Raw genomic sequence first — 17,363 nt, 5'->3', positions numbered from 1 at the left:
TACTGTGAAACATTCTGATAATAACACTCTCACTGTAACTCTAATATGTGATGACTTCTGATCCAGCACTCAAGACTTCTATTTTTTTAAAAAAGAATAGCGTCGGATTTCCCTGGATTTCATAATTCTGTCAAATTAATTTCTATGGGCAGTATTCGGTCAGTGTTGAATAATGCGCCTGTGGAATTCTTAACCACAAAAAGCCATCGAGGCCAAAACGTTGTATGGTTGCATGAAGGAGTTAGGAAAAATACTTGGGACAAAACGATCAAAAGATATGGGGGAGAAGTGGGAACAGGTTACTGAGTTGAATGAAGGGCTTAATGCTGAAAATGTGTTGCTGGTTAAAGCACAGCAGGTTAGGCAGCATCCAAGGAACAGGAAATTCGACGTTTCGGGCCAGAGCCCTTCATCAGGATTCCTGATGAAGGGCTCTGGCCCGAAACGTCGAATTTCCTGTTCCTTGGATGCTGCCTGACCTGCTGTGCTTTAACCAGCAACACATTTTCAGCTCTGATCTCCAGCATCTGCAGACCTCACTTTTTACTTGAAGGACTTAATGGTCTACTTATCCTATTTTCTATATTTCTATATTCTCTGGTCCATGTGTACAGTTGCGATCAAAAGGGAATGTGAACACAGCTGTCTTTATAGGTGAATTATACCCCTAGTGTTAAATTAACCTAAAGTAAACTCAATGCCCAGAATGGTTCTGTGTAAATTCACATTGACTTTCAGAATGGTTGCCTTTAGGAAACGAAGGGAGGAAGAGCGGGAAAAGGAGAGGATACGGAGAGAGAAGCTGAGGAGGAGGGAGCACAGGCAGAAAGAGCAGGAGGATAGACACCGCCTGAGCAGACAATCAAAGCTAAACCTGGAGAATGAGAAAGAGCAGAAGGAGGTCACTGCATGGGAGGAGAGAAAGCTGGTGCTCGCTCAGAGGAAGCTGGACTCTTACAGGCTTCTCACTGTGCTTTTAAACAGTGCAAAAGTAAGTACCTACCTTTGAGTGAATTTCTCCCGCAGCTTTCACCTCTCCGTTTCTCCCCTCAGATGTCCTGATTTTCCTGGAGGCATTGATGCCGAGGGGTTACCATTTCACTATTTAACTCCTGGTCAAACAACGTCATCATTTTAAAATTCTCACCCTTGTTTTCAATCCCTCCGAGTTGCCCCATTCCCCGTCTCTCTAATCCGCTCCAGTCCTACAACTGTCTGAGGATGTCTACACTGCTTTAGTTCTGACCCCAACTGTAATCACTCCACCAGTGATGGTCATACCTTCAGCTACCTCGGTCTTTAGCTCTGAGGTGTTTCCCTCTGTCACACACCTCGATTTCTTTCCTTATGACCTCTTTGACAAAGCTCTGACCTAAATCTCCTTATATGGCCTAGTGTCATTAAAGTTGGCATATAAATTTAGATTAGATTAGATTACTTACAGTGTGGAAACAGGCCCTTTGGCCCAACAAGTCCACACCGACCCGCCGAAGCGCAACCCACCCATACCCCTACATTTACCCCTTACCTAACACTATGGGCAATTTAGCATGGCCAATTCACCTGACCCGCACATCTTTGTGACTGTGGGAGGAAACCGGAGCACCCGGAGGAAACCCACGCAGACACGGGGAGAATGTGCAAACTCCACACAGTCAGTCACCTGAGGCGGGAATTGAACTCGGGTCTCTGGCGCTGTGAGGCAGTAGTGCTAACAAACGTGAACGTGATACCTTTGTTGTAATAGCTCACTGATACCTTTTTAATGTCCCTCCTTCATGGGTCAGTTTCAACACCTGAGAATCAGTTGCCTTCTTGAAGTGGCTACATTTGGACATCAATTGATGAGATCAGTAGTTTAAAATTTGGCAGATGGTGTTTAGTATGGATCGGTGTGAGGGTATCCTTTGTGATATGAAGAATAAAAAGACAATTTATTATCTAAATGGAGAGAAACTTTAGAATGCTTCGTTGCAGAGGGATCTTGGTGTTTTTGTGTGAATGAATTGCAGGAGACCTGTCTGCAGGTACAGCAGGTATAAGGAAGGCAAATTGAAGTTTAGCATTTATCGCTAAAGGAATGGAGTATAAACGTAGGGAAGTGTTGTCACAAATGTACAAGGCATTAGTTAGACTGCACCTGGAGTACTGCTTATGGTTTTGGTCCCCTTATTTGAGGAAGGATGTAATTGCTTTGGAGGCAGTTCAAAGAATTCCAGAGATAAAAGGTTTGTCCGATAAGGAGAGATTGAACAGTTTAGTTCTATAGTATTCTAGTATTTAGAGGAATGAGAGGAGATCTAATTGAAGCAAGTTGCCAAAAGGGCTTGACAGAATAGATGTAGAGAGGATGCGGGCACAGTTAAATCAGAGGTCATAGTGTTAGGATAAGGGACAGCAGGTTTAAAACAGATATGAGGAGCAATTGTTTCTCTCAAAGGATTGTGACCTTACTCCCCTCCCGGTCCAAGCATGTGTGCCCTTTAGAGCAATGTCTTCATTATAAAATTCTCATCCTTGTTTTCAATCCCTCCAGGTTTTACCCATTACCTATCTTTCTGCAGTCCTGTAGAAGTCTGAGGATAGCGACACTGCTGTAATACTGAACCACGTGCATCCCGAACTGTAATCACTCCACCAGTGATGGTCGCACCTTCAGCTGCCTCAGTCTTCAGCTCCCCTCTGCCTTGTCATCTTGATTTCCTTCTTTCCATTCTGCAGTTATTATAATATAGTGTAGAAACATAGGAAAGTTTTCATATGCAGTGTTCCCCTCCTGCCAGGCCCTGGTTCAGAGTACTGTTCCAGCCAAAGGTCCCAAACACTGATCTGATTTGGGATCTTTCTACTCTGTGTGCCTCAGCCCCATACCAGATCGTGGATTCGCCAGCAGGTTGGTGTGAATACCAGTTAAATATTGCCTTGTACTTTTTCCTGTTGAGGTTAATTTAGACTTGCTGAGTATGTTTACTTTATTTAATCAGCACAGAGGAACCTCGATTATCCAAACGAGATGGGTGGGCAGTATTTCGTTTGGATAATTAATTACTCGGTTAATTGATTCAATGCCTTTCTTCTGGTAAAGTCTGCTCCCTGTTCAGGAGGTAAGGCAGCACCACAGCACGCGCAAGCCCCCGCCCTCCGAAACCCGTCCAACACCGCCACCCCCCTGCCCTCAATTCCGTCCAATACCACCCACCGCCCGATCCCTCCCGCAGCGTCCCCTCCCCACCTCGCCTCCCTCCTCCATTCGTCCCACCTCCTCTCTGGGGCAGCCGGACTGGACACCAACAACAAGACTGCTGCTGCTGCTGCCTTTTGGGAGGTAAGTCTCCAAGTAGCGCACACACACACACATGCACACATACATACACACACACGCATACACACACATATACACACACACACATACACACACGCTCACGCACACCCGCATACACACACACACGCATACACACACGCATACACACACACACACATACATGCACGCATGCACATGCATACACACATGCATACGCACACACATACACACGCACACACACATACACACACGCATACACACACACACACGCACACCGCACACACACACACATACACATACACGCATACACACACACACACACGCATACATGCACACATACATTCACACACACATACACATACACACATCACACACACATATACACGCCTACACACACGCCTACACACACACCTACACACACGCATACACACACGCATATATACACACGCATACTCACATATACACACACACACACCCACGCACATACACACACACACGCATACACATACACACACAGATATACACACATACACACATATATACACACGCATACACTCACACACACACACATACACACACACACACACACACACACGCACATACGCACACACACAACCACGCATACACATGCGCACACACACATACAGACACACACCCACACGCACACACACACCAACACATACACACACCCACATACATATATTCACACACACATACACACATTCATACACACATACACACACATACACATACACACACACACCCATGCAATACACACACACAGCCACATACACACACACACGTACATACACACATGCACACATACACACACATACACATACACACACACACCCATGCAATACACACACACAGCCACATACACACACACACGTACATACACACATGCACACATACACACACATACATACACGCACACACACATGCACACACATATACATACACATACATATACACACATACACATACACAAATACACATATACACATACACACACACACACACATAACCACGCATACACATGCACACACACACATACAGACACACACCCACACGTACACACACACACACCAACACATACACACACCCACACACACATACATATATTCACATACACATATTCATACACACATACACATATTCATACACACATACACACGCATACACATACACACACAGCCACGCAATACACACACACATCCACATACACACACACGTACATACATACACGAACACATATTCATACACACACATATACATACACACATACATATACACATACACATACACACACAGCCACGCAATACACACACACATCCACATACACACACACGTACATACATACACGCACACATACATGCACACACATACATACACACATACATATACACACATACACATACACACACATACATATACATACACATACACGCACACATATTCACACACACGCATACACACACATTCGCATACACACACACATACATACACATATACGTATACGCACACACACATACACATACATATCCACACACACATACACACCCACATATACACACACACATACACACAGACACATATGCACACACACACACACACAACGCTTTACTGCAACATTTTAGCAGGTTCCACCTCTGTCCTGTACAGGACAATGTTGGAGAGATTATCTGGGGAAGGGGGATTCATAGTACATCTTGTGTAGAACTCCAGGGAAAGTGTGTGTGGGGGGAGAGAGAGAGAGAGAGAGAGAGAGGAAGGGTGGGAGGTCAGTCATTTAGAGATGGTGCCTACATTCCCATCTTGGCAGCACTTTTAATCATTCTAAACAAAAGACACGATCAGTGTTGGACACACGTCTTTAATATAATGTTTCTTTCGGGACCTCGAGATATCCTTCGGATAATTGATATTCGGATAATCGTGGTTCCTCGGTATATTTAATCAATTGTGTAATTGATAACAATCAACTGAACCACTAGAGGGAGCAATTCACCTACAGATGAAAACTGTTCACAAAACAAAGCCCTGTGTCATGGATCTATCCAAGTTCCATCCTTCATTCCCTACCACCAGCAAAATCAAAATTATGTCATTATTTATACTGTTTGCTATGTGTGGGGTCTTGTGATGCACAAATTAGTTGCTGTGGTCTGTGACTAAACAACTGTCATGTGGATGTAAGCCACTATGTAAATTCTTTCATAATGAAAGTGGAGATGTAATAAAACACATGACACATAACTCACGACATCATTTTTTCAGAAATATACTCTTAATTATATTGACACTATCCAGACATAACAAATAGTGCAATTAACAAAGATTATAATGTTTGAACTTGCAGCTTTATTTCTTTATTTTCTACTTAAACCTAAGAAGGTCTGCCATGTGTAACTTTCATGTTTCTACACTATATTATAATAGCTGCAATATTTAACTTTTAACTTTGTTTTTTCTTTCTATCTTGTTCTTAAGATCCTGTACTTGTAACTAAGGTGGTGCCATGTGTGGTGACACAATACACTTTTTACGGCATGGTGGCTCAGTGGTTAGCACTGCTGCCTCACAGCACCAGGGCCCCAGGTTCGATTCCAGCCTCAAGTGACTGTCTGTGTGGAGTTTGCACATTCTCCCCGTGTCTGCGTGGGTTTCCTCCGGGTGCTCCAGTTTCCTCCCACAGTCCAAAGATGTGCAGGTCAGGTGAATTGGCCGTGCTAAATTGCCCAGTGTTAGGGCATTAGTCAGAGGGAAATGGGTCTGGGTGGGGTTAGTCTTGGAGAGTCGTTGTGGACTGGTTGAGTTGAAGAGCCTGTTTCTATACTATAGGGAATCTAACCTTACTGTGTTCCTGTACTTTTGTGCTTAAGTATGCATGACAATAAAATCAAAATCAAACACTTGGCGGTAGCTGATTCTAGTCTAATGTTAAGATTACATCAGAGAATATATAATAGTGCTTCCCAGAACCATTTTCCACTGTTACCCCATTGTAAAGCCTGAAGAATTAATGGATGTTGGAGGATGGGGGATTTGTTGAACCTTTAAGCAGCAATTGGATAGGTACATGGATGAGTGCTTAATCTAGGATAGATGTTCGGCACAACATGGTGGGCCGAAGGGCCTGTTCTGTGCTGTATTGTTCTATGTTCTATGTTCTATAAGACCAGGAGAGCAGGGGGAGGGAATCTACCTTGGAGCATGACCCCAAATTTCAACCCATGACCGCACTTGATCTCCCAACCCCTACTTTGGGAAGCTCTAGAGAAGTAGATACAGTTACCAAAGTTTGCTGCCAAAGCAACTTGTAATTCTTTTTCCACAGACACTGCTGTTTCATTCAGTCAATTCTTAATTGGGCCACTAGATGGAGCATGTCAGCTGCATATCAAAGGGTTTTGTTACCCCTCAGCTGAAACAGTGAATCTCAACAAACTGCATTACTGTATATTAGCGCCATTAGTGGAACCTGGGTGGACAGCTGAAGACGTGGCAAATGGAAAAGGAGAGGCTTGAGGCACTTGGATGCAAATTGCAGTCAGAAAGCAAAACCTGATTTAGCCGGCACTAAATTGAAGGAGGTTCTGGCTTTTAGATGTTGATGTTTGGGAAAGCATTTGGAAAGTTGAACAAACACCCTGTGGGTCACTGGCGTGGACAGAGGTAGCGCCCTGCATTGTCGGCATGTGAAAGGTAGCACCATCGTGCTTGAAAAAGTACCAGGGGAAAGGAGGAATAGTCAGCAAGAGACTAGTTCTGTCACTGACTGGAAATTGAGAGGTGGATGGCACTAAGCAAACTGTGGACAGAGCATGTCAGCACCAGAAAAATCTGCAACACAATCTTTACCTAAAGTTTTCCTGAGGATACTGCATCATGTAGTTTGTGTGAAACTGTTCATTGAATAAAAACTCTATGAAGTATCGCAAATTCAGACACAGGTGGCACAGTGGTTAGCACTGCTGCCTCACAGCGCCAGAGACCTGGGTTCAATTCCCGCCTCAGGCGATTGACTGTGTGGAGTTTGCACGTTCTCCCCGTGTCTGCGTGGGTTTCCTCCGGGTGCTCCGGTTTCCTCCCACAGTCCAAAGATGTGCGGGTCAGGTGAATTGGCCATGCTAAATTGCCCGTAGTGTTAGGTAAGAGGTAAATGTAGGGGTATGTGTGGGTTGCGCTTCGGCGGGTCGGTGTGGACTTGTTGGGCCGAAGGGCCTGTTTCCACACTGTAAGTAATCTAAAAAAAAATCTAAAGGTGATCAGTATTTCGGGGGTTGTGTTCCTGTGGGATATCAAAATATCTGGTCTGCCATCTAAACACTCTTCCCCTTCATCACTGCACAGTAACCACCTCATTTCCTGCCAACGGTTGCAATTCCTGTCAGTAGAAGGACTGTGAGTGTGGAAGGGACTGTGGCAGAGGAGCATGTTATGACCCCACCTGCAGGTTTGTCACTGTCCTGTTTGAAGAACATTCTGAACCCAAGCAGAATGACTTGCGTTACCCTTGCACTACCATCCTTCAGTATCAGTAGCAAATGGAGTAAACCAGACTCCCTTTAATTGATGTTTGTGGAATGATGTGGGCTCATTTCCAAAGGTTTTCACTTGGATCTGTTGGATAATATTTAATCACCTTTGTAAAACAAAACTTAAATGTGATTTGTCCACTCACCCAACTTGGCATCGATGTTTGACAGGACACACCCTGTTGTTCCCTTATGTCAATTGATTGTATAAACATAGCAACCAATATCTTGGCTTTCTTTAACTGCCAAGCACAATGAACTAAACCTGTACAAGCTCAATGAAATCAAAGAAAGAAATCGTCTTCTATACATACATTTGGGATTGCAAAATGTATGGCAACAGATATTGTACTTTGTACAAAGTGCGACTGAAGAAAATGACACTATAGTAAGTTTGTCAGTTAGTGCATTACCATTTCACATGTCTTTTGCCTTCCTTGGAATGTATTTGCATATATGTCCCCTGGCGTTATCCTGTGGGTGGTATCATATGATTTAGATTTTGCCATATTGTACAAAAGCATTTATCTAAGGACACATTTAATCTTTCCCACTTGAAGCTCTGCCTCATACTGTAGATCCTGTATAGGATATTGCCGATAACAGACTGGTTAAATAAAAATAAAATACTGCAGATGGTGGAAAGATGAACCATAACACCAGAAAATGGGGAAGAAACTAAACAGATCTGGCAGCATCTGTGGAGAGAGGGAAAAAAGAGAGTTAATGTTTCAAGGCTGGTACAAATCATCTTCAGAACTAAAATGAAAAATGTTTTATTCTCATCGGAGAGAAGAGCAGAATTTCTTCAAGGTGGGCATACCCAGAAGAGTGTAGTGGCAGTGCTCTGAGTCAGTGTTTCCTGAACCACTTCCTATTGAAGGAGGGCTAGGAGAATTGATGGAGAGCTGAGAGAATAGAGTTCATTTAAACTGCAGGATTTTTGAATGAAAAGGAAATACAATTTCATCAGGTTTTTCAGAGTAGGCCTCAGGCCTCAAGGGTCCTGTCAGTGAGGCAACACTCAACATTGAAACAAAACCTTATTTATTCTTGGCAAAATCCTTCAATTTGAATATTACTATTAAACACTTCTCTTCCATTCTAAGTTGGACAGTTTAAGCTTCTCCAGCCTCTTGGTGTAACTGAACAAAGAACAGTACATTTGCAATTTCGTATTCGTGATTTCTCAGATAGTTAACTAATTATTCCCACTTAGAACAAGGCCCAGACTACATCCAGGAGAAAGTGAGGACTGCAGATGCTGGAGATCAGAGCTGAAAATGTGTTGCTGGAAAAGCTTCAGGAAGAAGGGCTCATGTCTGAAACGTCAATTCTCCTGCTCCTTGGATACTGCCTGACCTGCTGAGCTTTTCCAGCAACACATTTTCAGCCCAGACAACATCCAGACACTTACATCACAGAATTGCCAGTCAATGCCAATCTCCACCGAGAGGAATTAACCAGTATTTTGTTATTTGTTGTTGGGATATTGATGTTACTGGCTAGGCCAGCATTTATTGCCCATCACCAATTCCCCTTGCACAGGTGGTGGTGAGCTGCTTTCTTGAAACACTGTACTCTTTGGGGTGTAGGAACTCCTTGAATACTCTTAGGAAGAGATTTACAGGATTTTGATCTCAGCAACAGTGAAGGAATGATGATATTGTCCCAACTCAGGATGGAGAGTAGCTTAGAGCAGAATTGTAATTGTGGTGTTCCCATATTATCTGCTGTCCTTCTGTCCTTCTACGTAGTAGAGGTCCCTGGTCTGGCAAATGCTGTTGAAGGAACCTTAGTATGTTACTGCCATGTGTCTTGTCAATGTTACACACTGTTGGTGAAGGTGCAATGGCAGTGATATGAATGAGCGTTGAAATTGGTTAATGGGGTGCCAATCAAGCGGGCTGCTTTGTCCTGGATGCTGTCAAGCTGTTTGAGTGTTGGAGCTGCACCCATCCAGACAAGTGGGGAGTATTCCGTTACTACCTCAGTGTACATCACCGCCATTACTAAATCCTTACCATTAATATCCTCAGTAGGCTAACCATTGACCAAAGACTCGACAAGACCGGCCCATATAAGTGCCAAGGCTAATAAGGCAGGATGCAATTTGGGTTTTATATAGCAATGAGCTTCTTTCTGATTCCTTTATCTTTTGCAACATCTATGAGACAGATGTGGAGATGGAGAAATACACCTCACTTGGGTGTAGCTGCAAATACACTCTGAAAGAACAATCAACTTGACTCAATCAAATAGCCTAATTATTCACCCCCCCATCCCATTTGAGATATTGTGGCTGTAATATATCCAAACTACAAAATGTGGCAATATTTGAGGATTTCTTGGACTGTACTTTCCAAGTCTGAGGGGATGGGTTTGAATCCCACCATGGCAGATGGTGAAATTTGAATTTTAAAAACGTCTGCGACAGAGAACTGGCACAATAGTGATCATGTCATCACTGTCAATTGTCATAAAAAGCCCATCTAGTTTCACTTATGTCCTTCAGAGAAGGAAATCTGCTGTCCTTACCTACGGTCACAGGTGAGGTGCCGGAAGACTGGAGGTAGGCTAACGTGGTGCCACTGTTTAAGAAAGGTGGTAAGGACAAGCCAGGGAACTATAAACCGGTGAGCCTGATGTTGGTGGTGGACAAGTTGTTGGAGGGAATCCTGAGGGACAGGATGTACATATATATGGAAAGGCAAGGACTGATTAGGGATAGTCAACATGGCTTTGTGCATGGGAAATCATGTCTCACAAACTTGAATGAGTTTTTTGAAGAAGTAACAAAGAAGATTGATGAGGGCAGAGCAGTAGACATTATCTATATGGACTTCAGTAAGGTGTTCGACAAGGTTCCCCATGGGAAACTGGTTAGCAAGGTTAGAGCTCATGGAATACAGGGAGAACTAGCCATTTGGATACAGAATTGGCTCAAAGGTGGAAAACAGAGGGTGGTGGTGGACGAATGTTTTTCAGACTGGAGGCCTGTGACCAGTGGAGTGCCACATGGATTGGTGCTGGTCCACTATGTTATGTCATTTATATAAATGATTTGGATGTGAACATAAGAGGTATTGTTAGTAACTTTGCAGATGACACCAAAATTGAAGGTGTAGTGGACAGCGAAGAAGGTTACCTCAGATTACAAAGGGATCTTGATCAGATGGGCCACTGGGCTGAGAAATGGCAGATGGAGTTTAATTTAGATAAATACAAGGCATTGCATTTTAGGAAAGCAAATCTTAACCGGACTTATACACTTAATGGTAAGGTCCTAGGGAGTGTTGCTGAACAAAGAGACCTTGGTGTGCGGGTTCATAGCTCCTTGAAAGTGGAGTCGCAGAATTGTGAAGAAGGCGTTTGGTATGCTTTCCTTTATTGGTCAGAGTATTGAGAACAGGAGTTGGGAGTTCATGTTGCGGCTATACAGGACATTGGTTAGGCCACTGTTGGAATATTGCATTCAATTCTGGTCTTCTTCCTATCGAAAAGATGTTGTGAAACTTGAAAGGGTTCAGAAAATATCACAAGGATGTTGCCAGAGTTAGAGGATTTGTGCTGTAGGGAGAGGCTGAACAGGCTGGGGCTGTTTTCCCTGGAGCGTTGGAGGCTGAGGGCTGACCTTATAGAGGTTTATAAAATTATGAAGGGCATGGATAGGGTAAATAGACAAAGTCTCTTCCCTGGGGTTGGGGAGTCCAGAACTAGAGGGCATAGGTTTAGCGTGAGAGGGCAAAGATATAAAAGAGACCTAAGGGGCAACCTTTTCACACAGAGGGTGGTACGTGTTTGGAATGAGCTGCCAGAGGAAGTGGTGGACACTAGTGTAATTGCAACATTTAAAAGGCATCTGAATGGGAATATGAATATGAAGCATTTGGACAGACATGGGCCAGGTGCTGGCAGGTGGGACTACATTGGGTTGGGATATCTGGTCGGCATGGATGAGTTGGACCCAAGGGTCTGTTTCCGTGCAATACATCTCTATGATTCTATGACTCTATGTCAGTCCAGATCTATAGCAATATGGTCGCCTCTTAATTGCTCTTTGGACAATTAGAGGTGGGTAATAAATGCTGGTTTAGCCAGTGATGCCCACATGTGAGAATTACTTCTTAAAAAACTGCTTCCCTGACAGCTCTGTGGATGTATCTAAATGACATGGATTGAGTGGTTTATGAAGGTGGTTCACCACCAACTTTTAAGGATAATTAGGAATGGGCATCATCAACCAACAATGTCTTAGTCCCAAGAATGGAAAAGGGATTGTAAGATGATCATTTGTTTTTGGTACGAATGATATAAAATGCCAGTAAACATTTTATAAATATGAAAAAGACTTGTTCAGCATCACCTTTGTACTTGACAACTGTTTCACCGTCTCTCTTTGTTTGCAGTTGTTCTTGCAGAAGGAAGTGAGGTTTCAGAAGAGACAGCTTCCTGAGAATGACACTGCAAAATGTCGCCAGAAAAGGGTGAAACGTGAGCATGCGGAGGAGAATGAGCAGAAGAAACCAGGTGAAGATGTTGCCGAGAAGGAAGGCTTTCAAAAGGTGGAGGCTTCAGAATGGATGAAGATTAAGACGTGGCAAAGAAACGTGGCTGGGGAGAAGCACAAGTCACGTTCTGGAGAAAAAGCGACTTTGAGCTCACAAACCAACAACTTTCCAATCACAACCTCACTGATAGACCTGGGTCCCATTGACTCCAAGGAACAGCATTGCCCAGTCAAGGGAAAGGTCTCAACACCTCAGCAATCTGGATCACTACAAATCACTGTAATGCAAGGTTGTGGCACTCACTTTCATAAGCAGCCTGCAGGAGGCAACGATACCCATCCGTGCAATGGGCACTCACGTAAGGTCACTGCTGTAGACCAGCAGATCCGCCGCCCCCTTTACCACTATGAAGATGTTGTTAGTTGTTTACTGGATTATCACCAGCTAGCGTGCCCTTCGAACCTCAATCTCTGCTGTGGCACCAACAACCCCATTAACCACTCCGAGTGGCGGAGAACAGTCTTCGATGATGGGAAAAGCTTCCGAATAGACTTGAAGAACAAACTGAGCCATCTTTGCACCAAGGTTAGCATCACACCGCAAAACAGATGGCGAGATTATGACCATGACAGCAGCTACAGATGGACTGTCACCATCAGCAAGTCTGGCACCAAGCAGAAAGCCTTGAGCAGTGGTGCTGGCCATCAGCTGAAGGAATATGACCGAGAGTTCAAGGTGCAGTGGAAGGATTCAGGCAACCAGTTGGATTTTCGGGAAGATTTTATTGGTGGTTGCCAATTACACTTAAAAGATACAGTTCATTGCTCAGGGCAAAGATGTGCTGTTTCTGTCTGTGACCTAATGAGCCAAGAAGAGGATTTAGTCTGTACCTCTGAGGACCTGTATTCCAAGACCAAGGATCTATGGACTTCTTCCCATTCAGGCTTCAAAGAACCATGGAAAAATCCAACTACCAATTGGAAAATTTCAATTAAAAACTCTCAAAATGATTGGGTTGTACCAAGGTTGGAGGATGATCACCAGTCCAGGAATTCAAGCAAAACTTACAACAATCAACTGGTGTCTCACTGTGAGGTAACCAAGATTGCACCAGGATGTTCTAGCCAAGACAGCACAGATGGGCTGAATCAGTCAGATAGTATAGTAAAGCACAGTCACAAGAATAATTCTTATGAATTCAGTGCTGTGAACAGCTGGTCAAATTGTAAGTCAGGAATACACCAAGAAGCCTTGAAATATAAGCTTAATAAAAAATATCGAACATGCAGCAATGATGCAAATCCAGCTCCCAACGGATCCAGGAGTGAGCTAAAATATTCCTGGATAGAAGATGAAAGCAAGTTAGAAGAAGAACATTATGTTTCCAGCAAACCTTGTAGTGGACACCAAAGGAAAGGCTTCTGGAAAGGATCTGGGAAACATGTTAGTGAAGACGCGGACTTGGAGAGTCAGCTGTCTGGTTGTTCTGAAGTCTCCAGTGCTGAAACAACACACAAAAATAAAGAAAGCCACACTGCAACCAAGCATTGTAAACGTAAGCATCATCTCATGGATTCTAACAGAGAGATAAAGAACCATAGAGTCATAGAGTCATACGACATGGAAACAAACCCTTTGGTCCAACTAGTCCACACCAACCATGTTCCCTGAGTTAACTAGTGCCACTTGCTTGCACTTGGGCCAAGTCCCTCCAAATTGTTCCTATTCATGAACTTATCCAAATGTATTTCAAATGTTGTGACTGTACCTGCATCCACCACTTCCTCTGGCAGTTCATTCCACATACTAGCCACTCTGTGTAAAAAAAATGCCTGTCATGTTCCTTTTAAAATCTTTATCCTCTCACCTTAAAATAAAATGCTGTCAAGTTTTGAACTCCCCCCACCTGAGGGAAAATACTTTTACTATTCACCTCATGTAAATATGCCTATGTATATCACCTATGCCCCTCATGATTTTAGAAATCTCAGTAAAGTTACCCTTCAACCTCCCACGCTCCAGTGAAAAAGCTGCCCTGCCTATTTTTATAGCTCAAACCCTCCATTCCCAGCAGCATTTTTGTAAATCTTTTCTGAACCCTCTCTAGTTTAATAATATCCTTCCTATAACAGGACAATCAGAACTGTACACAGAACTCCAGAAGAGGTCTCATCAATGTTCTGTACAACCTCAACTCCTATACTCAAAGGTCTGAGCAATGAAGGAATGCGTACTAAATACCTTCTTAACCACCCTGTCTACCTACAACACAAATTTCAATGAATTCAGTAATTGAACCCCTAGGTCTCCCTGTTCTACAACACTACCCAGGGCCATACCATTAACTGTGTAAGTCCTGCCTGTTTGTTTTACTAAAATGCGATACCTCACATTTCTCTGAATTAAACTCCATCTGCCACTCCTCAGCCCATTGGGCCAATTGATCAAGATCCCTTTGTAATCTTAGATAATCTACTTCACTGTCCACTATACCACCAATTTTGGTGTCATCCTCAAACTTACTAACCATGCCTCCTCTATTCTCATCCAAATCATTTATATAAATGACAAACTAAAGTGGACCCAAGACTGATCTTTGAAAAACACCGCTGGTCACAGGCTTCCAGTCTGAAAAACAACCCTCCACCACAACCCTCTGTCTCATTAGATAAATTCTTTGGCTGCATCCCAATACAGAGGAACCACAATTATCTAGCATTCGATTCTCTGACAAAATACTCTTCACCAGCGTCATTCGGATAATCAAGGTGCCTCTGTACATGAAGAATGAATGTGTGGATAATTACTGCTTTTAAGAGAAGGTTTTGGTATTCACCGTGGTTGCTCTGTAGATTATTCTTGGCCTTAGGAGAGAGATTTGAGCCAACATCATTATCTTTCCAAAATGGAAGCAATTGGGAAACAGATATACTTTCACAAACAATTTGATGCTGACCATGGACTTTATAACAATAACAGCAAAAGATGAAACATGAAAACAATTCAAACAAATTTCAGCATGACATGTAAACAAAAAGAATTAAAGTGAATAAAAATAATTTAGATGGTCTGATACAATGATGCTTATGCATAATCTTATCCTCTTATAAATGAATAACCTAATCTTCTTATTTAAAGAACCAAAACATTTTTAAAAATTCCACAATTTATTGTGCTATTTATAATAAAACCCATTTAAATACATTGGTAGATTTCTAGGCCAAAGCACTTAAATTAATCTGATTTGAACAAAATAACATATTAAAACCAGCTTAGGTATGAACTGACATATGGTCAACACCAGAGACTGCTTATCATTCACTCTTCTTGAGCATGTTTGAGATAACAAAATCTGTACTCAGGAGTGAACATAGATAAGGATACTGTCCAGATATTTGGCAGTTAGAAATAAGAAGAGTCTACAAGTGTTTCCCTACAATAACATTTAAGTTGCTTTCTCAATACTGTTTTGACTTAGCCAATATTTTCTCCACAAAAACACCACCTAAAAACATAATTTAGTCACTTTATATACATGATTCAATGGCTAATCTCTCTGCTTCTTGGGAGCTTGTTATGTACAATTAGCTACCACACTTTTTTTTGTGCTATGACATAGACAATTAACGATTTTAGTAGCAATACCAATGAAGTGCTTGTGACATTCTGAGGGTATGAAAGATGCTATGTAAACATAAATTTGTTCTTTCTGCAGACTTTGTACTCGAACTGACACCATAAGTTTTGATTACAAATATTCTTTGGTTTTGGTTCCTATTTAAACTCTGATGCTCCAGTTGATAATGTGAATCTTAACCCATTCCCCGGTGCACAGGGGAACTTGGTTTATAATGCCTGTTCCCTCTACTAGTCACTCTAGCTTCAAATCATTTGTTCCAAAGGTGACTTTTTAAAATGATAAGTTGGAATATTTAAAGCTGAACCTAAATTGAACTGCATTTTTCAGAGCAGAATTAATTTACAACATGCATTGTAAAAGATCTGGGTTGGAACTAGTAATACTCAGTTAAACTGTGGCTATAATGTTCTGCTGAGATAGGTGGAATTCTGCATACCATTCACTGGTTTCCAAAGGTTGTTAAGATCTTTTGATGCCTTTGCAAGCTAATTAGTTCAAAAGATAACTTCTGGGAACTGCTTCTAAAATAAAATGTTCTGTCCGCTTGTATCAGAGCCAGTGTAGAACCAATGCAATTTGAGATCAAGTTGATGAAGACCTACATTATTTCAGTTCAACTGAACGTGGAGTGAGAACTGCGGATAAACTCATGATTATTTGCTGCACCATTTCCAGTTCGGCAATGAGGGAAAAAGGTGTACCTGTTTTTATAGTAAACTTTTTATCCATTCATCTAATACCGTGTACCATTCTACTGAAACTAATATTAATCAAACAACTGCAAGGATTTATGGTCATGTAAATGAATACCTGTTGCATTATAATTCAATAAAGAAAAGGCCAAGATTAAATATTTTGCACAATTATTGAACATTGGTTGATCATCTTGGGAATTAACTCCATTAATGTTTCCATTTTTATCTCCTTTATCATACTTCTCAAATTTATCTCTTTGACTTTACTTGTAACATTTGTGCTAAGTTTTGTTTGATAACACACACTTTCACTAGCTGTTAATAGGTAAGAATGAGTTGTGTGTAATAGCAAATCATTTGATAACAAGGCACTTCACACAATCCATTTGACTGCGTTCTCTGATCACAATGTGGTCTCTACGTTAGCGGAAACTAAGCATTAAATGGGTGACTGCTTCACAGAACACTTATCTTCTGACCGCAAGAAAAACACTGAGCTTCCAGTTGCCTGCAGTTGTCAACACACCATAGTGCTCCCCTGTCAACACCTCTGACTCAGCCTTGCTACCATGCTCCAACACAAGCTGGAAGAACAGCACCTCATTTTCCACTAGGAAACTCTGTAGCCTTCAGGTCTCAATATTGAGTTCAACAATCTTAGGGCTTGAGCTTCTC

At 42.3% G+C, this 17,363-nt stretch overlaps 1 protein-coding gene across 1 annotated transcript in view; it reads left to right on the top strand.

Moving 5' to 3' along the window:
• LOC132820111 (A-kinase anchor protein 17B-like) overlaps positions 1-15,461 on the top strand; it is a 35,789-nt gene extending 20,328 nt beyond the window's left edge. Inside the window, exons 5-6 of the mRNA XM_060832035.1 lie at positions 754-991; positions 12,252-15,461. Of these exons, the coding sequence (XP_060688018.1) occupies positions 754-991; positions 12,252-14,024 (2,011 nt within the window). The 3' untranslated portion in view covers positions 14,025-15,461. The remainder of the gene's footprint in view (positions 1-753; positions 992-12,251) is intronic.
• Positions 15,462-17,363: the final 1,902 nt, after the last annotated feature.

The sequence above is a fragment of the Hemiscyllium ocellatum genome, chromosome 11 (assembly GCF_020745735.1).
Source record: "Hemiscyllium ocellatum isolate sHemOce1 chromosome 11, sHemOce1.pat.X.cur, whole genome shotgun sequence".
In the NCBI taxonomy this organism is placed as follows: domain Eukaryota; kingdom Metazoa; phylum Chordata; class Chondrichthyes; order Orectolobiformes; family Hemiscylliidae; genus Hemiscyllium; species Hemiscyllium ocellatum.
The sequence above is the reverse complement of the archived record's forward strand: the minus strand, read 5'-3'. Positions and strand labels throughout refer to the sequence as shown.